The sequence below is a fragment of the Nanorana parkeri genome, unplaced genomic scaffold (genome assembly GCF_000935625.1).
Source record: "Nanorana parkeri isolate BGI_ZX_2015 unplaced genomic scaffold, ASM93562v1 scaffold566, whole genome shotgun sequence".
NCBI classification, from domain to species: domain Eukaryota; kingdom Metazoa; phylum Chordata; class Amphibia; order Anura; family Dicroglossidae; genus Nanorana; species Nanorana parkeri.
This window is the reverse complement of record NW_017306834.1, coordinates 115,930-138,113: the sequence shown is the minus strand read 5'-3', so window position 1 is coordinate 138,113 and position 22,184 is coordinate 115,930. Positions and strand designations below refer to the sequence as shown.

General features: G+C 43.4%; 1 protein-coding gene across 4 annotated transcripts; it reads left to right on the top strand.

The window, feature by feature from the left end:
• Positions 1–3,301: 3,301 nt before the first annotated feature.
• Positions 3,302–14,062, top strand: ZHX1 (zinc fingers and homeoboxes 1). Of its 4 annotated transcripts, XM_018562238.1 has the most exons (4): positions 3,302–3,645; positions 3,799–6,053; positions 11,610–11,617; positions 13,808–13,826. In XM_018562238.1, the coding sequence occupies exons 1-2, from the start codon at positions 3,429–3,431 to the stop codon at positions 6,048–6,050; spliced, it is 2,469 nt and encodes an 822-aa protein (XP_018417740.1). In that variant the 5' UTR covers positions 3,302–3,428; the 3' UTR covers positions 6,051–6,053; positions 11,610–11,617; positions 13,808–13,826. The 4 variants fall into 4 exon arrangements, with proteins under 4 accessions (XP_018417740.1, XP_018417737.1, XP_018417739.1 ...); XM_018562235.1 differs by having other exon boundaries at positions 3,302–6,053; XM_018562237.1 differs by lacking the exon at positions 11,610–11,617 and having other exon boundaries at positions 3,302–6,057; positions 13,808–14,062.
• The last annotated feature ends 8,122 nt before the right edge of the window (positions 14,063–22,184 follow it).

The window sequence follows — 22,184 nt, the reverse complement described above, 5'->3', positions numbered from 1 at the left end:
CCTTCCTGCTGCTGGTTTGGCCTACTTGTGTCTGCATTCACGTCAGTCTTCATCTTCTCCCTGTACACACTCCTGATGTCTCTGCATAGCCAACTTTTGTCTCTTGTCACTTTGTATTGCAGATTGGTGCAGCCAACATTTTCCTCTAAGTCCACACTGCCGATTTATCAAACCTTGTTTCTTCTCCAGGTGTCTATTTCTCTACAGCAGACTGGCCACTGGTTGCCTTGACCTAATATGTTGTGTCATTAATCTGTAGGATTTGTATGGTCATTAATAAAGTGACTTTAATCAGCAGATAAATTCATCTATCGTGTGCTTTGGCCTTGTTGAGTGATGTAGTTACTTTATCTCAGAAGGAGGAGGTTTGTTATTTGTAGTATAATTGTTGTATGATACTCCTCTGCTACAGTTTATAGAGCCTGGGATAGGAATAGAGCTATTTGTTGTTCATCTTGTTTCACTTTTTATTGTACCATAATGATGGCTACATCTCCTGCTTTGGTTGTGGATTTGTTGTAGTCGGTTCTCAGCGCTGTAGCTTGTACTCAGGGTCTGTGATATGTCTTACTACAGATATTAGGGATCTCTTAGATTGCGGGTGGTTTTTATGTCTGTAGGCCCTTTTAGACGTCTCTGGACACATGGTCTCGGGGGACAAAGCAAAGGCCAGGAATGAAATTCCTTAGCCATATATTAGTTTTTTTCCTGACATGGATCGGTACTCGGGAGCTACCCCACCCTCCTGCTCAGGACATATCCCAGTGGTGCAAATTAACTGGAATGCACCTACAAATTATTCGCCAATTCTCACTCTTCACACTGTAGCATGCTTGCTGTGTTGCTATTTGATCGGTTTTAAAAACGTTACTGTTAGAATTTTGTTCAAGAAAAATTTTCCATCCTGCTTCTTAAGGCGGCCATATACCTTACAACCATTGTACAACTTTTTTTGTGTGCAGACATGTCACCCTCGTTCAATTTTCTTACAACTAGCCCATCATGCATAGACCAATGTAGTTCGCAATTAACACTCGTCATCACCACCACCTGGCCAATTTTCATCCATCGAAAGGACAGATTTTTGTTTGAGCATGTGCAGATTTCATCTTGAGATTTTTGTTGCACAACAACGCCACTAACCTGTCAATTTTCATCCAATTAGACAAAAGTTTTCTAGCAGGCTTGAGAGTCAAAAATCTGTACAGTAAATGCAGTTGTGCACTTCCCATCAACTGGCAGATTTTCTGACGAAAATGCAATCGCAGACAAAAATCTCCAGATAATTGTGAGGTGCATGGGCACCTTTTTAGATTTGTTTTTTTTTGTTTTTCATCACTGCAGTAAAAATTAATCGTCCATTTAACCCCATTAACTATTGTAAAAGTGAATGAACATTCCAAAAAGAATTACCGTATTTTTCGCTCCATAAGACACACTTTTTTCCCCCCAAAAGGAGGGGGAAAATGTGCCTACGTCTTATGGAGCGAATCCCGACGCCCGAGACATGCAGTTTCGGGCGCTGGGCGAGTAGTAGGAGCCACTGCTCGTTTAGTACGAGTGATCTAGTGAGATCACTCGTATTAAAGCCGAGCAGCGGCGGCGGCGAACGTATTCAGCAGTAGGAGCCACTGCTCATTAGATCACTCGTATTAAAACCGAGCAGCGGCGACGATGGAGATCACCATAGAGCAGACAAAGAACGGACTTTCTTCGTCTGCTCTGTGTGATCACTGAGACCGTGGCGCTGTAATCACAGCGCCACCTGTCTCAGCGGTCACTAACTGCAGCTTCTGTCACTGCTTCTATCATAGAAGCTGTGTCAGAAGCTACAGTCTGTCGAGTGCTCCATAAGGCGCGCCGGACCTCCCTGCGTCCTATGGTCCGGTGCGTCTTATGGGCCGCAAAATACGGTATTTTGACTAAAATTCTAATGGTGTATGAACAGCTTAAGGTGCCTATATGTCACGGGCACGTAGACAAAATATTTTTTGGTTGTCTGTGAAGTTTTAATAGTTTCAGTAATGCATGACCTTCTAGGTCTACATTAGTTCCACAAATCGGTTACTTCACTTTGCTAATTGCAAAAGGCTACTATAATAATGGAGCCCCATAGTTAAAGAAGAACTTCATAAAAAATGTATTAACCTTTGCAGTGGGGCTACCCTTGCACTGCAAGAGTTAAGCCCATATTTGTATCTAGGTGCTAAAATAACACAGTTCTACTCACCGGAAGTTCCAAGCCAGCTGGCTGTCCAGCCTCTCTCCCCCTCTGTGCAGCATTGGAATCTTCCTCAGATCTATATACTGTGTATAGACAGGATGATTTACGGGACCTGCAGCGAAGGGGGAGAGACGTTGGAAGGGCCAGTCTAAAGGTGCCCCATACACTGCACGATTATCATGCGATAATCGTATGCGATCGGTTTTTCGTACGATAATCGAGCAGTGTGAACGGAGACGTGCGACCGTTTCTACTGTACGGTCGCACGTCTTCTGTCGAACCAGCATGTTCGAAAACCAGCCGGGAATCGTACGTTTCTCGGCTGGTTAGAACGGTGCTCAGAAGACAAATGCCAAACGGCAATAATTACACTATTAAAAGAGATTATGAACTAACTGAAAGAAGCCAACTGTGGGCATTTTATGGACATTCAGATAGGGATATTTTCTTAACTAGCAGCAAATAAGCTTTAAAACAAGCCACCATTGACCTCTGTAGCCTGTGTGTCTATGGCTGGGCACACACCTTACAACCATGATGGTTGTAAGGTACTTAAAAAAACGTCCGATCTGCCCATCTTGCATAGGCAGATCGTACTTGCGATGATGATCGCAAGCCACGCCCCCTGAGGGGCTGGCTTCCGATGACTGCAATGCCGAACGGGCAGTGTGCGCTTGCGCACACCGGCCCGTACGGCTTTTATCGTACGGACATGCCACAAACCCGCCGAACATCGTACGATGCTCGGCGGGTTTTCGAACATGTCCGTAAGTTAAGTCGTGCAAACTTACAGTAGTAGAGGTGGCACGGCTTCCACACACCTTACGATAATCATACGAAATCCCGCGATTATCATACGATTTTCGTAAGGTGTGTGTGGGGACCTTTATGAAAGGGGGGGGCGACAAGACTTGCAGTGGTTTTTCCAACCAGACTCCACTTTGTTAACTGCAACATAGTTGACTGAAAACATTACTTTTAATTTTTTTATTTTCTGATGGTTTCCTTCAATAATTGCCTTTTTGTTTTTTCATGTTTTGCAGGAGTCCATCATGAACCCGACTTAATGCCAACATGCTCCAGCGTTAATCAAATCCTCTAGAGAAACAAGAATTCAGAAACGTTTGGAACTTCAGCGAGGTGGCTACAGGCTGCTGTATCACCACAACTACACAAGCCTTTCTCATTTGGGTTTTACAGCACGATGGCGAGTAAACGAAAATCAACCACTCCTTGCATGGTGCTTGCAAGCGAGCATGATCCAGATGTAGAAATGAATTCCGACGGCGAGGAAAGTTCACCGTCGGTAACAAGCGTGGAGAACCCCGCTCCAGAAAGCGCTGTACCCGAGGGGGTGACAAAGGATGGGGATGCACTTGAACCTAGTGATTCAGACAATCAGCCAAGTAAAATAGTTGAAGGTGGTTATGAATGTAAATATTGTTCATTTCAGACTCCGGACTTAAATATGTTTACCTTTCATGTAGATTCTGAGCACCCCAACGTTGTACTAAATTCTTCCTATTTTTGTGTGGAGTGTAATTTTCTCACTAAACGGTATGATTCGCTTTCAGAGCACAACACGAAGCACCATCCCGGGGAGGAGAACTTTAAGTTAACCATGGTTAAGCGCAACAACCAGACCATTTTCGAACAGACTGTTAACGATTTGACCTTTGATGGAAGTTTTGTCCAAGAGGAGAACCAGGAGCAGTCAGAGTCTAACCCTTCTGCGATTTCAATCAGTAAAACGCCAATCATGAAAATAATGAAGGATAAATCTGAGAAGAAAAGGATCACTGTATCACAGAATGCAGGAGAAGATGGAGTGGAGGAGAAAGAAAATATACAAAGTGAGCCAAAGGTGCAACCGACAGTAGAGCCCAAGACTGCTCCTGTTGTAACAGAACCTGTAAAAACAAATGCTACAATTATCACCAGCAGCCAGGAGTTACCAAATCCGGTTGTAGCGCCTGCTACTGTACTTCAGCCTGGGTTGGCACAGGTTATCGCAACTGTCCAGGCACAGCAAAATATCCTTTCAAAAGTCTTAATACCTGTCAACAGCATTCCAACGTACAATACTGCATTAGACAACAATACTCTTTTGCTAAGTAACTACAAGAAGTTTCCATACCCAACTGTTTCGGAGATATCCCTCCTTGCTGCTCAAACTAAATGCACTGAGGAGCAAATTAAAATTTGGTTCTCAGCCCAGCGACTAAAACATGGTGTTAGTTGGACACCAGAGGAAGTAGAAGATGCACGGAGGAAGCAGTTTAATGGCGCAGTGCATACCATCCCTCAGACAATAACCGTGATTCCTGCACAGATTTCATCAGGCGCTAATGGCCTGCCTTCCATTCTGCAGGCGTGCCAAATTGTTGGCCAGCCCGGCCTCGTTCTCACCCAAGTTACAGGAACCAACGCAATACCGGTGACTACTCCAATAACGTTTACTGTGGCTGGTCTCCCGAGTAATGCACAGCTCCACGCAAGCCAAATTCCGCATGCCCATCCAGTGACTGAAACTAAAAGAATTGCCGCTATCCCAAGTACACAGCTGCCAAAGCAAGAGCCTATCTTGATAGCCGATGTTTTCGGTTTGCGCACAAAGAAGACAAAAGAACAGTTGATGGCTCTAAAATTGAGCTATTTGAGGAACCAGTATCCTCACAATAGCGAAATTGAGCGACTTATTCGATTAACCGGCTTAACGAAAGGAGAAATTAAAAAGTGGTTTAGTGACACTCGGTATAACCAAAGAAATGCCAAAGGCAGTCATGGTATGCATTTGACCAGCGACCCCAGTGGCACCATCATTATTGACTCTAGTGATGAAACAAACGAATCCCCAACATCTGTCGTATTGACCTCTCCACGCAAGCAGAGTTGGAACCCGTTTCCAGATTTTACTCCCCAGAAATTCAAAGAAAAGACACCTGAACAGCTGCAGACTCTTGAGGAAAGCTTCCTTAGCAGCACAGTACCAACGGACGATGAGCTGAGTAAGTTGAGAGTGGTCACTAAACTTACTAAGCGAGAAATTGACGCCTGGTTTGCAGAAAAAAGGAGATCGATGGGAGTAAAGGAGGAGCCTGGTGCTTTAAGTGAGAGCTTAGACTTTGAAATAAAAGACGAAATGGATGATGAAAGGTCAGCAGCTTTTGTTGCGGCAAAAATGGCAAAAAAGAGCCCAGAGCAGTTGACCGTACTTAAGAATATGTTTATCCGCACACAGTGGCCAAATCCAGCAGAATACGACCAGCTGGTACAAGAAACTGGACTTGCTAGAAGTGACATTGTTGGGTGGTTTGGCGATACTAGGTATGCTGCTAAAAATAATCATCTGAAGTGGTTTATGGAGTATCAAATATCCAAAACAAGCAGTCCGACAGTTATGAATGGACAGAGTAATACACGTAGAAGGGGAAGAGGCAGGCCTAGGGGTAGAGGACGAGGCAGGCCTAGAGGGCGACCAAAAGGACGGAGGACAAACAGCTGGGAGAGGCCACCTCCACCAGTAAAGCAGAAGACTGGAAGAGCACTGCTAAAAGACTACTATTTAATGCATAAATTTCTCAATGAGGAGGACTTGGACGAATTGGTTTCCAAATCTCGCATGGGTTACGAGCAGGTGAGGGATTGGTTTGCTGAGCGAATGCAAAGAGAAGATGCAGGTTTGGATCCCTTTGAAGATGAAGATGAGGATGATGAAAACCTTTTGGATGATTTAGATGATGAGGAAGAAATCGAATCTGATGACAGCGACACTTGGGAGCCCCCAAAACATGTCAAGCGCAGGCTTTCGAAAATGGAGGATTGACGAGTAAGTAAATGCCTACGAAATTCCTGCTTGTGCCCTCATGTCACCTGAGCTCTCCCCATACCTGGCTTATTTCAGAAAGTACCTGAAGCCAAAATTGTTTTTTGTTTTTGCTGTGTCCTTTTGTAGAAAGTTCCCTTCACTTCCTGTCCTGTCACCAGAACAAGTTTTCTCTTTCCATATTTCTATTCCTGTTTTAGTGACCGCTCAAAATTTCTGTCCCATTGAAAGCGGTGACCAGGACAAAGAATGAAGGTGAATCTCTCTAGTGGGGACACGGCAATAAAATCCCGACGGGTTCTAACTTCTAACCACTTACTGCTGTATCTACAACTTTAAAAAAAAAGAGCCTCTTCAAAGTGTACTCCTTTTCACTTATTTCTTATGCATGGTCATACGCACATTTGTAAAATGCCAGGATCGGCCAAAAGTTTTATCTCAGCTTTTGGTAGATCTTGCTGACTGCATTTTTAGACTATTTCACATGTGTCTGTGAAGGTTCTCATTCGTCCAGGTCATGGTATATCTGTAAAAAAAATAAGTCAAGACAACTGGACTTGCTGTATTTTTCTTGAAGACGTTTCACTGGTCATCCAACCAGCTTTCTCAATTCTGAGTTGGATGTCTTCAAGAAAAATACAGCAAGTCCAGTTGCCTTGACTTATTTTTTTTACAGATCCTTCACATGTGCTACTTTTTAAATATATACACAGCGCATAAATAAAATGTTAAACATAGATCATATACTCAAACACCCCACAATATGCTCAAGTGTATCCCTCCTATAGCAATATCAATTAAAGGAGAACTATGGTGTCAGGGCTTTTCCCCATAGTTCTCCTTAGGGTAACGGGAGGACACAAACTAGCATCCTCCCGTCACCCAAAGCTCAGTATATAGGGAGCTACAGCTCCCTATATACTGAGACGCTGAAGCAGATCCCGACAATTATGTCTGGATCCGCCCACCTGCGTGAGTGACAGCTGGCTCTGCCTATCTAGAGGCAGAGCCAGCTGTACCCTCCCCCGTCCGTTCCGCCAGTCAGCGCTGGAGGATCGGAGCGGGGAGGGGGGAATCCAGCCCCTCCCCTGTCACCGCAGAGAGCGGTGACAAGTGAGCGAACGCCGGTATGTGTTCGCTCACCTCCCGATCTACTGAGCCGACCTGTGACAGTCCCATTGTCACAGGTCGGCTAGAACTATGAGGTGAGTGAAGAGCACTCACCTCATAGTTCTCCTTTAATTTCAGTTAGTTACATAAAGCCATAATACACCCCCTCCCCCCCAAAAGTGATAACATCCGTCTCTTAATTCTTCTTCTCAAGCAGTCAGTTGCATACTCCTCTGTGATCCCCTCACAACATTGCACTCACCAGATGAAATGTCAACCTGTATTTACCATACTAAGGTCAAATAGCGCTTCAGTGCAATGATGATGATCACTCTGCAAAGGGAAAGGGCCTCAGACCGTTCATAGAAGAAGTTTTTAAAGTCTTCCAATCCCAAATGATTAACCCTCCTTTCCGACTCCGCTTCCTCCTCCGTATACCAACATATAAACGCAGAGAAAGCTCATCATGTAAAAAAGGTTTAATAAATGTCAACAAATAAAACCAAATGAACTTGCATAACCTCCTGCCGTCTGTCTGTTAAGAAAAAACGGACGGACGTGCTGTGAATGCCGAAGTAATGTGTATTACATCACTTCCGCATTCACCTGTCAGTCATCTGGCTGCTATAGCCAGAGAGAAGAAGCTGATGAAGCAGATCTCTGCTTCATCAGCTTCTTTTGGGGTCCCCAGATGACATTAGGGGTCCTAGGGACCCATAATGTCTCCATAAACAGGACCTGTCAGTGTACCTGTGCTATTATATAGGGGAATTATATCCCCCTATGTAATAGTAATCACAATAAGTGTAAAAAATATATATTTTTTACACTTATTGTCCGGCTAGAAGGGAAACTATAAGTATAAGTGACACTAAACTCAGGATTTAAATCTTAAAAATGCATTCAAGTACCTTTTAACTATTAATAAAAATGTATCTTATTTGTGTATCACTCGGCTGTAGATCCTCAAATCATCTCTGAATTGGTGCTATTTTTGTTAATAGTTAAGGTACTTGAATGTATTTTTAAGATTTAACTTCTGAGTTTGGTGTCACTTTAAGTCTTTTAACTCTTGAAACTGAAAAGCCAGAGTCTTACCTTCCCGTACTTCCAAATTTACCCAGTCCATCCTCTTTCAGCATTCTTCTCAATAAGCACCTCCGCAACACTGTAGTGTGAAAAAAAGAAAATGTATTGTAGGAGTGCCATTTATTTTATTTTTTTTGCATGTACATCGGCGTGGGGGGTGTAATGAAGGGGTATATACAGGTTGGTACACAAGGTTGGTACTCAAGTGGATAACAATTGATCAAGAGGCGTTAGACCCCCCCTTGTAAAGGCTATAGCAGATGTGCAGACATGGGGACTAAAAGCAGAACCCCAGCACCTTATTTTCTAATATTTCCTTTTTTACTATTTGCTAAGGGAACAAGCGCCTATTGTTTTAGTGAAACAACCTCAATGTCTTTGTCATGATGTCGTCCTCTAGTATCTGGGTTAGGGTGTGCTCTCTTCCGTGAGTTATGTTAGTTGGCCGTACGCCTACCTACCGGCTGAACAAAGAAAATGTAACAGATTCCTCTAACGCTTATGAGCATTTAGCAAGGAGTCTACAGCTTGTCAGAATACCCGAACAGACCGGGCAGCTCATTGGCTGCCCGCTCTGTTCGAAGATTTTCCAACCGGCTCCTTCGTTCCACTGATGGAGGGACGCTGGCCAACAGCGGCACCCACTGCGCGAATTTCGGCCAGTTCATCAAGACCCAAATGGAATTCACACATTGTGAAGGGAATTTATCACAATTGGAGCAGACAAAATGTGGAGCAGCTGTGCACAGCAACCAATCGGCTTCTCTCTTTGATTTTCAAATCTTAACTCAAAAAACTGAAAAGAGAAGCTCTGATTGGTTGCCATGGGCAACTGCTCCAGTTTTGATAAACTCCCCTCTTCATGTCCTTCTTAACCCTTCCTCACTCTAGTTTGGTAGATAAGGACATTAATCCTTGTAAAAACCTACACTGGGCTGACTGAGTATATTTCAGTAAAGGCTCTGATTGTCCTTAGTACAAGGGTTATCCCTCACTTCCTGTCCCAGCGATATTTAACAGGAAGTAATTTGAATAAACTAGCAGAGACCTCAATCCTTTATATCGAAAACAAAAGTAGAAGGAACAGCTAAAAGTACACTGCGGTCTTCTGATGAATCTATTATAACAGTTCAGTATTTCATTAGTTTGTTGCAAAATCAATCAAAATTGTAAATTACTAAAAGTCTCTCCATGTGTGTGTCAAATACCCAACACTATATACAAGGAAGTGAAATACATACACTAGAGTGTCTCTCTCTCTCTCTCTCTCGCTCTCTCTCATATCTCGCTCTCTCTCATATCTCGCTCTCTCTCTCTCTCTCTCGCTCTCTCTCATATCTCGCTCTCTCTCATATCTCTCTCTCTCATATCTCGCTCTCTCTCATATCTCGCTCTCTCTCATATCTCGCTCTCTCTCATATCTCGCTCTCTCTCATATCTCGCTCTCTCTCATATCTCGCTCTCTCTCATATACACCGAGTGGCCAGATTATTATGACCACCCCATCAGTACTTCGTTGGGCCACGAGATGTTGAAAGGTTATGCGAGGAATCTGACACTGCGCTGTTGCCCTTCCGTTGTCTTGTACCAGTCTTGCCACTCTCCGTTCTGCCTTAACATTGACCAGTCGCTGACGGCCACAATTCGCACGTTCAGACCCAGATTTTAGGCTGACAGTCCGGTCTTTAAACACTTTAACAATGAGCCCCTCTTGAACATTTAACGAATTCTGCTGTTTTGCTGATACTCGCTCCATGGCTCCGAGCGCCAACAATCATCCCGCGTTCAAAGGCTGTTAAATCGCGTTGTTTCCCCGTATCTTCAGAAACAAATCACTTCTACTGTCGTGGTAAACAACCTGCTTCCCTATTTATAATGGTCTGGCCCTCTAGCAACTTCAGCGCGAAATTATAGCTAATTATAGCTAATTGCCTACAAAACATCAGGTAATTAGCTATAATAATCTGGCCACTCAGTGTATCTCGCTCTCTCTCATATCTCTCTCTCTCTCTCTCTCTCTCTCTCTCTCTCTCTCTCATATATCTCTCTCTCTATCTCTCCAATATATCTCGCTCTCCAATATATCTCGCGCTCTCTCATATCTCGCGCTCTCTCTCATATCTCTCGCTCTCTCTCCCCGATAGTGTACATGCAGCTCTTTTTCTTTTGTTTTTCATGTATATGTTTTTATAGCGAGTACCTGCCAATATTTGTATATGATATCCAATGAAATAACTCGGTTGCTCATTTGTTTTATATAGACTTCAATTCTTTCTCAGTTTGTTCAAAACAAAAACCAAATATAAAAAGCTTTAATTGGACTCTACTTTTACTCTACAGAATGATCAGCGCTAAGCACTTTGTAGAGAACATTTTTGGAAAGGCTATTTGTCTTTTTTGCACAGCTGCTGTAGAGGGTTCGTCTTTTTAGGAATAGGAGCACGGATTTGTTTGAGAATATTAATTGGAGTTTAGGCTGAATTCTTTAAAGATGGCAAATTTCTACTTCCATTAAATTGCTTGTATAGCCAAAGAGCCAAGATAGATTGGAAGGATACTAAAACTCCTGCCAGGCCATTTGTTTCGGTCTCTGCCCTGCTGGGAAGATTTCAGTTCTGGTCTTTGAAAGTAAGTCAGAGGAAATTTCTCTGAAGTGAGGGGAATTTTATCCCCCTCGCCTCTTGCTCTCATGACAACTCAAAAATGTTATCTAATAAGGTTTAAATTATACATGGCTTCCAAATGAACCGGTTCACTGTATTGTAGACCTACACAGAGATATATACTTACCGTTCACTCCACTGCTGCTCTGCTTAACTGCAGGAAACGTAAGGAAAGCCCCATGTAAGCCAAGGCTCGATGGATGTTCCATTCAGATCCGCAGGGGTGTTCCTAGCCATTTAAAATCGTGCTGCTTGCATCCAGAGGCGGTCATCTGTCTCTAGCTGGCTGTAATGGCTCCATGTTCGATTTATATCAGAACACAGGGACAGCTGTGGCTGTTGGCCTGTCATTACTTTCTACAGCTGTCTGGAGCCACCTGGAAGGGCCCATTCACACCACATCCAGATCATCTCCAGACCAGATTGTTTCCGGACCCAAAATGCATCCTAATGTATCCCTATGCTATTTCTGTCCTCTTCTCACACCAGCGCGTGTGCATTCCAGACCAGAAAAATACTCCACATGTATTTGTCTGGTCTGGAATGCACTGGACCTGCGAGCAGGTTCACACCATTTTTCAGACAAGATCTGGTCTGGAAAATGGTGTGAACCTGCCAGAAATCCTTTGCACGAATCCTGCTTCGGAGAAAACCACATCATGTGAACGAGGCCTTGGAGCAATCATTCCAGCCTGAGATTGATGAGTTTGTACTCAAATGACAAACAAATAATGTTAACAATACCTACAACCAGTAATCTTCCTTTACATTGATAAAGTCAGTCAGTGAGTGTGAGAAAAAGGGAGAATGGTTTCATTCCTTCCAAGCATTCCTCTGGGAAAGAGAAGGGACATCTAGCGAATGAGGCAAAATGATACAGCTCTCCATTCAACAAAAGCTGATTTTTCAGAAGACTTTTGTCCAAGGAGGTGGGCAAAAATTTGACAGCCCAACAAAAAAACTACAACCAATCAGCTTCTGTTTGTATATACTGTTCATATATTCTGACAGTGGTGAGTGGGAACTGTCCGCATACAGAGCCGACAGGGGAGATTCCCCCATCCATGCTGAATTAAGTGTATGGCCAGCTTTACTGTGCCATGAGCGAGAGTCTCACAGCCACATAAACACTCAAGCGATGATTTTAATAAAAAAAAAAAAGAGAATATGAACCAGTAGAATACAATATGTCTGCGCTTACCTTAAAGAAAAACCTTATTAACCATTTACAAATTACACAGCAAAGGAAATAGAAAATAAACACTTTAGTGAGAACCATGTTACACACAACATAAAATATAGAGGTCAGCTATATGTGAGCTGTAATGTTGTAAACCGAATATAGAGTGTAGCGGCCAGGACTGTGCAATGCACATTATAGTACAGATCAGGCGTATGTAACATATGGAGTGCAAGGCTGAGGCCCAGTTTACATGTGGCGATCCGTGAATAAGTGTTCATGAGCAGTTTTGCCGCACGTCAGCTCATTCATTTCAATGGGCTGCCGCCCGCATGACAACTGCAGCAAAGAAGCTCATGCAACATTTTCAGCTGTAAGCTTCCTGTGTTTTTTGACCACATCTCCAAAATACACGTTTTCCTGGCCGCTTTTTGGGCAAGCACAACGTGCTTCTGACATGTTGCGTGAACGTGCACCAATGCATGTGCATGAGGTGCATTAATGGAATGCCAAAGTGCCAAACCGGGCTTCAGAGTGTGTAATGTTCAGGGGTCAAGAGTATATATCATATAGTGCATAGAGGTTAGGTATATGTAATGTACACAGTGGTGGTCAGGTGTAGGTAATTTGCAGAGTTCAGGGGTCAGGAGTATATTATATATAGTGAGGAGGTTAGGTATATGCAATATACACCATACTGGAGTTGGGTGTAGGTAATGTACACAGTGCAGGGGTCAGGAGTATGTATTATATATACTGTAGAGGTCAGGTGTATGTAATGTACAAAGTGGTGGAGTCGGGTGTATACACAGTGCAAGGGTCAGGTGTAGGTAACATGCAGAGTTCAGGGGTATGTATCATATATAGTGTAGAGGTCAAGTTTATGTAATGTATACACTGCTGGGTTTAGGTGAATCTAACCCTCAGAGTGCAGGGTAGTGTTATGTACACATACATACATATCTCGCTCTCTCTCATATCTCGCTCTCTCTCATATCTCGCTCTCTCTCATATCTCGCTCTCTCTCATATCTCGCTCTCTCTCATATACACCGAGTGGCCAGATTATTATGACCACCCCATCAGTACTTCGTTGGGCCACGAGATGTTGAAAGGTTATGCGAGGAATCTGACACTGCGCTGTTGCCCTTCCGTTGTCTTGTACCAGTCTTGCCACTCTCCGTACACATACATACATACAAAAAACAAACCTTGGATACAAATACACGCACACTTTCTCGTATAACCAGTCTTTCTTTTCTGGGCAGACAATTTGCTGGCATTCCTGCCTGCAGCCTCCTCTGCTCCCCGGTGTCTCCACTTTTTCTGGCACAAAGTGCAGGGGCGGCATTACTGAGGAGGAAGGGCATGCCGACCTGTTCCCTGTGTAAGGCTGCCCTCTTCACATTTTGCACTGAAGGCAGAGGCTGCCTTGAAGCAATATGGCGGGCAGCCCCAGCAGTGCTCAGCATAGCAATGTTCATCTGTACTAATGCAGGGGGTGGCAGGCAGGCATACTGGGCTGCCAAAATGCCGCTCTGCTTGCTTCCCCCATGGGACTGAAAGAGGCGCTGCCTGAGACAAAAGTCTCTGGTTTCCTCATTGTAGACTACCCTACAGGAATGCAAAGGAGCGGTTGAGTATATGCTGCTGGGGAGTGAGCTTTGATTTAAACTGAACAAATCAAATACTGATCTATATTTTATTTATTTGCAGGCTGGAGATTCCATTTTGACAAATGACATGGGCGTCCATCCAGTGTTCCTGTGAAAGGCTTGGGAATCCTCTCTTCTGAAAACGATGGAGTAGCGTTAACAGAAGAAGCACGATGGTCTCTGCAGTGAAGGAGCAGCAAATTTGCATGCTGTGCCAAAGTAGCCACACTGCAGACAGAGGACTATGCTGTAAATACAACTCGAGAGACGTGGGCAGCACACAGCTTGTACAATTCAGATTTTAATACATTTTTACTGACGTAATTATTCAATTTTTTTTTTCTGTTTCTCTTCCTTTTTCTGTGCGTTCTTAGACCCTATTTTGTGCGAGACAGGGAGGTCTATTATAACAAACAACGGTGACCACTAGTTCTGTTTTTTCCTTTTTTGTTTCGTTTGCCTTTCATAACTCTGTTTTAGTAATATAAAACTAGATTTTGCTGCCCGTGTCCTTTGACATGTAATGAGCTTTTTAGCTTGGAGCGACCAAACTTTTATTTTATTCTTTTTTTTTTTTGTCTGATGGAAAAAAAAGAGCTATGCCAGATGGAACGTCATCCATCGACCTGCTCTGTGATAATTCTGTGCAGCTTTATATAAACGTATTGCATTTTCTATTCTGAATATTATACTGTACATCCTAATTACCCCCCCTCCCCAGCACCACCACCCTACACGGGGCTCATTCACAGTAGTTACTAGCCCCTTTTTTTGCACTTTAAAACTCGACAAAAACTCTTTTTTTTTTTTTTTTTACTTCAGTCACATGAGAGGATTTCATGTTTTGTGCTGATGTCCGATAAGACAAAAACCTGCTTTTTTAAAGTGTGTTTAAGTCCGAATTGCCACAATTCAACTGGCTTGTCGCACTCCTTACCGAATGTCCCATATAATAGGGGGCTGCTCGCAGTGACTGCGGATGGAGCCGCTAGTATCGGCAAACATCGGGATCACAAAATGTTTATTTGTCGGAGATTCTTGTCATGAAACTAAGTCCGAATTGGGTGACATCTTCTTTGCTAAAATGATGCATAGTATAAACAGCTGACCGGTATTTTTTCCCTTAAGTTCCTTGTTACTCCTTATATCATCTTGTTGCTGTTTTCCATCCATATCCTGTCTACATAGATCCAGCAGAGGAACTCCAGCAGAGGCTGCACATTATTGCTCTATATTGGCTTCCTGTGAGCCATGCCTGCGCAATGTGTGTATGAACAGCCTCTTGTAGTGTCCACCAGGCGGCACATGTGACGGTGACAACACAGGAGGACAGTTGGCGGATGACCACTGCGTATAGGACCAAACATTTGGTTTTATGTGATGCTGCCATTTTTAATGCTGTATTTTACTTGGAATGAAAATGAATGGGGTTAGTTTACTAAAACATTTCCTCTTATTTGGGGATATTTACTTTTGCCAAGTGAACAGCCCCTATTACTTTAGTAAATCAATCCCAATCTTTGTCATGCCGAGCTGATAAAATCTACATCAACTCTAGCTTTGGGGTTAAGGCTTGCAATCTATACGGCTTGAATTCCAGCTGACATTGATCCCATTTAAAATGATTTTTGATTGAGAAAAATCTCTGTCACAATTGTCAGGTGAAATGAAAGTGGCACTAAGCTCGGAAGTTACATCTTACAAAATACATTCAAGTACCCGAAGTATTAACAATAATGTATCTTATTTGTGTATCACTCGGCTGTAGATCCTCAAATCGTCTCTGAATTGGTGCTGCCACTGTCCTTCCTTCTGGAGGGGGGCTACTTTTGTTCCCCATGGTCCCTGTGTGTGTTGTAATGTGGTGACAACTTTCCAACACACACAGGGACCATTGGGAACAAAAGTAGCCCCTTCCAGAAGGAAGGACAGTGTCGGCACCAATTCAGAGATGATTTGAGGATCTACAGCCGAGTGATACACAAATAAGATACATTTTTGTTCATAGTTAAGGTATTTGGATGTATTTTTAAGATTTAACTTCTGAGTTTAGTGTCACTTTAAACATTTTTGCTCCAAATTCTTGTACTCTTAGTGTGACCCAGTCAGTTGCCTAAAAATAAAAATCTGAATGACCGTTCCCTGCACCAGGAGAGCTCTTATACTCGCCTGTCCTGTGCCGTGTGTCTCCTACCTTCTCTTCATTCCAGCTCTGCAGACAGACTGTTCAGCAATCAGCTTTTCTGGGAGTGTTGGATGCCTTTAGTCCTCCAACCCCTTTGTCACTACACAACAATGAACTGCAGGTCCCAAAATTAAAACCACAGCACGTGGCAGGGGCACAGGTATCCAATGTCCCTAGAGACTGCAGTGCTGTAACAGATGGAAGGTAGGAGACACGGTTCACCAGTGAAGTGAATATAATGGCTCTTCTATTGCCATTTACAGTTTTTTAGGTGAGGGACAGGGTTTACCTTAAAGGAGAGCTGCTTGCCTGAACCAGGGCTTGGCAAACTTCGGCCCTCCAGAGGCGGTAAATCTATAAATCCCATGAGGCATTGCAAGACTCCATGTGCATGACTTCGAGAAGCAGATGCATGATGGGATTTGTTTCACCACAGCTGGAGGGCCAACATTTGGTTTGCCTTGTCCTAAGCTATCTGTAACCCAGCCAAGCGAATTTGCACTAATTCTCACCCCAGCTGCTTTCCTACCCGCTGTGCACTGGCTTTCCATAGACTTCAATATCCAGAGCCTCTGCATACAGTTCTTTTCAAGTTCATTTTCACATACACAATCCTCCACTAAGCACCTCCGAGGTTACTTCTGGTCATTTAACATCTTGTGACATAGCCTGGCCTCTGAAATTCCTGCATAGAAGTACGAAACCCTTTAACCATGTTAAACGTTTGTGTGTTTTGCACAGAAATCAATGTATTTAGAAATGAATCTAATGTAAACCAGCCCTAAAAAGTACAGATTTACAGATCTTTTACCTTCACTTCTTTTTCACTTGAGAAAACTTTCACGTTTTGTAGATTTTACTGCCTGCTGGGTTGCCGAGTGTAATTGTTTGCGGGAGAGCAGAATCTCTGTTGTGTTTTTTTCTATTACGGCTCTGCAAACCGGCGTCACCGAACGGAGGTTTGCAGCGGCCGGTAACCAGTGTTTTACTCGTACCTTTGTTCAATTTTGTGCTCTTTGTTTGGAATTGTAATGTTAAGTCTGCTGAGGTTTTTTTTTTTTGCAAAACTTCAAAACCAAGTACCAAACAGATTTTTATTCCCCCCCCCCCCCCCCCCCGTTCATTATGGTTACAAAATAGCTGTATGTCCACCGGTAACATAGATGTTTGTCTTATTTACTACACTACTATTTCCGTTTACTCAAGCCTTCAGAGCTCACTTTTCTACAAGGATGTCGGGACATAATTTTTTTACTATCTATATCTATATGTGTATATATATCTATAGATATATATATCTATCTATATAAGGACTGATGCATCTAAAGTAGTTAATGAAACCCTGTCAGGTTCCCAAAGAGAAAAAGGCCATTTCCCTGCACTAGGAGACACAGTGCACTCGCCGGCGGCCTTATCTCCTTTCTGGTACTGCAGCCTCTGTAAGCCCCCTTTGGAGTTCTGCACTTCCAGGAGTGTCAGATATCTCTGGTTCCTTCCAGCGACTGCTTTGTCACTACAGGATTCAGCAGTAATATTGGAGGATGGAACCACGGCACACAGGGTAAGACATTCTGGGAAGTGTCAAATGGTAAAGAGGCTTTCACGGGGGTTGCAGTGATGGAAAGGGGAGGAGACGTGGCGTGCTAAAGCATGCTGGGTCTCTGATAATGCTCTTGCAGTTTAATTCGGTCAATACCATCCAGGAAACATTGCCACCATTTGGAAGTCAGTCCATCAGTTTTACCTTAAAGTGACACTAAACTCAGGAGTTAAATCTTAAAAATACATTCCAGCACCTCAACTATTAAAAATGTGCTATTTGTGTATCACTCGGCTGTAGATCTTCAAATCATCTCTGAATTGGTGCTGACATTGTCCTTCCTTCTGGAGGGTGGCTACTTTTGTTCCCCATGGTCCCTGTGTGTGTTGTAAAGTAGTCATTGCTCCCGTGATGGACTACAATCTCAATACAAATTAATAATCTAAACATGAGATTGTAGTCCATCACAGGAGTGAGCTTGGAGCGGTGACTACTGTACAACACACACAGGGACCATGGGGAACAAAAGTAGCCACCCTCCAGAAGGAAGGACAATGTCAGCACCAATTCAGAGATGATTTGAGGATCTACAGCCGAGTGATACACAAATAGGATACATTTTTTTTAGTTTTTAGAGTACTTGAACGTATTTTTAAGATTTCAATCCTGAGTTTAGTGTCACTTTAATGTACATTTTATAGTTTCCCTTCTACCCGGACTTGTTAAGTTTCTGGGTAGGATTCTTGTCTCATGCCTATCATATGTGGAAACTGTATGTGGTCAGAGTTGCAGTAGGGCCGCAGAGGGCCGGGTTTGAAGCAGTGAGAACACTGGCCTGTATTTTATCAGGTAGCATTCACTTTTAGAGGTCAGAATCTGGGTAGTATAGGCGAATGATGGCAACTTCTATAAGGACTTTGTTGGCAGGTCTGCCGGGTGCCAAGGACACTAAGCAAGTTACATTTTTGCAGATGGACTTGCATAGTATGGTTTAGGCGTTAAACACGGACTGCATATCAGTACATCGGTGTTGTGGCTCTTAAAATGTTAAGTGCTTGGTAAGTTAAGAATATTTCATTGGGAAACTTTTATAAATTCTTATTTTTAAAAAGGATGGGGTCAGGGGGGTGTTTTTTGGTTCACGTCTGGCAATTTCTAATGAATGCTGACTGGTGGTTACAGTGACAGCTCCAGGGACATCTGTACTAAAATACTATTCCCCACACCTTTAGGACAGTTTGCTGCTACGCTAATCTGACAGCATGATGGGTGACACTTAAAGAAGGTTTCTACCCAACTTCACCCTAAGGGCCCATTCACACAACATGCTCTGGGGCTGCGCTGCCAATTGTTTCCAGCGTCACCCCAATGCAAGACAAGGCAATTTGCCTTGTCACTGACGGGCTGGGTTCACACCACCATGTTGCAATGGGAACGCGGTGGTGTGTGCTGAAGAAAAAAGTACGACGTGATGTACTTTTTTTCAGTGAAGCTGGATGTGACGCGGAACAACCGCCTTCCACACTCTAGAACTGAATGTAATTTGTGACATTTCAATAAAGTTCTACCAAAAACAAAAGTACACCGTGCGATGTGCTGAGATTGGCGCATTGGCACTGCGTTGGGCAAAGTTTAGTGTGAATTGGCCCTGAATCTGTGTTAACAGTTCTCACCTATACTGTGTAGCAGTCATGGGTTATGATACATAATCTAGCAAATTTAGTAATTAAGATGGTGCAAAGAGCAAACTTTATTAACCTATAACAACCAATCAGAATTCATCTTTCACATATATGAATACAGTGTGCTGAAATTGGACTGTAGTTGCCACAGGTTCATCTCTTCAGAGATGAGACATTACCAATTATGTTTTTTTTTTTCCCTGGCTTACCAGCTAGCCAAAAGATCTAACGATGCGAATCTCCCTCCATGAATGGCAATGAAGCATTCTCCGGGTCCACACATACTGACACATACACATACGGATCAACAAATTCCGATTTCCCTGAACACTGTTAGATTAGCTTGTCCATCAGTGATTCATGACTTGCTTCTCATGTCTTTGCCTTATGCAATGGACACCAATGTGTCATTTTTTTAAAACTGCCTCATGCGTTTGTTTCATAGCCACAATGACTATTGCATAATGGGTGTATATAGAGAAAGTGCCTGTGCTGTCTACAGGAGCCATCCAATGCCAGCCGTCCCTTTTATTCTCTACAGGTTTAGAAGTGATAACTGACATCTGCTTGCTGTGGCCGGCACATTATTGCAGTTTTTGTTAACGTGTAAGAGTTTTTAGTTTTGAAGAGTGGGGAAGCATATGAACCCCTGGCAGGTTTTAACTGCTATCACATCTCCATGACAGAGCTTTGCCCTCACTTCTGTCCCAGTGACTCCCATTTCATAAGTCAGGAAAAGAGGGAAAATCTGCTCCAGGGACTGATAGAAATAAAACGCTTTCCGGGGTTCAAACCCTTCCCTGCTCTCCTAAACAATCGGTTTATGACACTCCTGGTAAAATGACATTGTCACCTACTGCAAGGGGAAATCTCGCAGTCACAACTGGACATGGACTCCAATGCTTCCCCACTTTATCCCAAACTGAACCGGGGTTACCAAATCGAACTGATCCCTATTGGCTGATTTGCAGAGCCTTAAGCTGGCCATACACTGCTAGATTTTCATACGGATGTTCATATGAAAAATCTCATTGTGTCATTATAGACTTGGCGAACGTTGTTCAAAATCACGTTAGATTTTCACATTTGATTTTGGAATGAATGGAGTTTCCTGAATGAAAACCACGTTCACTGTTAGAATTGGAATTGTGCGAGAAACTTTTTCCATCCTGTTTCTACTTTTTTTTGTCACTGTGGTCTCAAACGATTGTTGATTTGACCGCATTACCTATTAGAAAATCGAGTGATGATTTTTTACAAACAAAGGTCTACTGTTTGGCCATCTTTAGGGCCCAGTCACACCATCAGGAGTGCGTTCAGCCTAGTGCTGCACACACTATTTTTCTGCAGATTGCACTGGACCGGAACGCAGGCACTAATGTGCCACGCGTTCGGGTGCCGGCGCTCACATCGCGGGCAGGGGGCGTGGCTGCAGTGCCATTGCGTTCAGTGCACCACTACACCCCCTCCCACCCCCCCAAAAAACTGAGCTGGCCAGGTTGCGTTCCAGAGGCCAAACACACTGGAACGCACTCCTGATGGTGTGACAGGATCCCGTCTGGTCTTTAAGTGCAACCTCAGTATCATCAGGAATCTGCCCTTTCCCAATATAGTTTGATGTAGGGATCACTAGAGGGGGGATGGATTTTATAATCTGTGAACTCCAATGGAGATTTGGGAGGCTGGGGGCATTGCAGAACCATGGTTAGATCGGGGAGGGGGAATGGAATCCAAGCTTTGCCTTATTCTAAATTAAAGTTATTAAAAAGAACCCTACAACTAATGTAATGGATTTGATTTGTAATGTTACAGATGCTCCAGCTACGGTACACGTCCCACTTTGCTATGATGTTGTTCAGTGCATTATCAAGGTGATGTGTTGGGGGGGTTCGACGGGAAAGAGAACGGAATTTTGGTTTAAGTAAAATGAAAAAATGCAACCAAGCGAAATGTGTTTGTTTGGAAGATCATATAGTGATGTTTTGTTTTGCTTTCTTCATAATTGCAAAGCCATTTCACTGTTCTTGTCACACTTTTCTTCAGAGAAGAAGTAAATGAATATACTTTGTTAAACCTCTTCTGTCCTGGTGCCATTTTGTTTGTCTGAGTTCTGTTTTTCTTTATTTTCTTCTCTAGCATTTTGCCTGTAAAGGGACAGCTACGGACTAATGGAAAAGGATGATGTTGAGCTATGAGACACAATAATTGAATCCTATATAGAGCGGAAGTTTCACTTTCACATGGGATGCAACTATTGTTTGGGGTCTTTCCATGTCCTGCCCCCTGGAACTCACCTTCCCTCCCAGTATCCATGCTAGCAGTGAGATGGTCCCTCCCACAAAGCTATCCTCCTAATATCCTATAGATCAGATTATTTTAGGAGATTAGCACTGGAGGTTTAATACCTAAAGCCTCTTCCGCGCAGGCTTTCCGATCAGGTCCACCTGTCAGTCAAATGGTCCAGATCTCTGAAGCCTAATGTTAGTCTATGGCAGCCAGATCTAAACGAATGGGTGTCCATCTACATGCGGTTGCCCCAGCCCTGGCCAGGTCCAGAAAAACAAATGGATCAAAGATCCATTTCACCGGCGCTGACTGCCGAATCAGGGGGTAACCCATGTTAGTGTATGAGCAGGCGGATCTAAACGGACAGCTCTGTTTACATCCCACTGCCCATACACTAACATGGGTCCAGGAATGTCAGGTTTTTTTTTTCCCCTCCATTGCAAGATGCAGGAAAAAAAAACTGCACGGACACAATGGGGACCACCTGATTGGACCATGTGAAAGAGGCCTAAATCAGCGTTACACCATCAGTATATCACTGTGCAAATATTTTAAAAAGAGAACTATGAGGTCAATTGTTTTCCCCATAGTTCTCTTAAGGGTGACGGGAGGACATAAACTAGCATCCTCCCGTGACCCAAAGCTCAGTATATAGCGAGCAACACCTCACAGTATACTGAGGCCGCCGCAGCTGGGACGGATCACGACAATGCTGCCGAGATCCACCCAGCTGTGTGAGTGACAG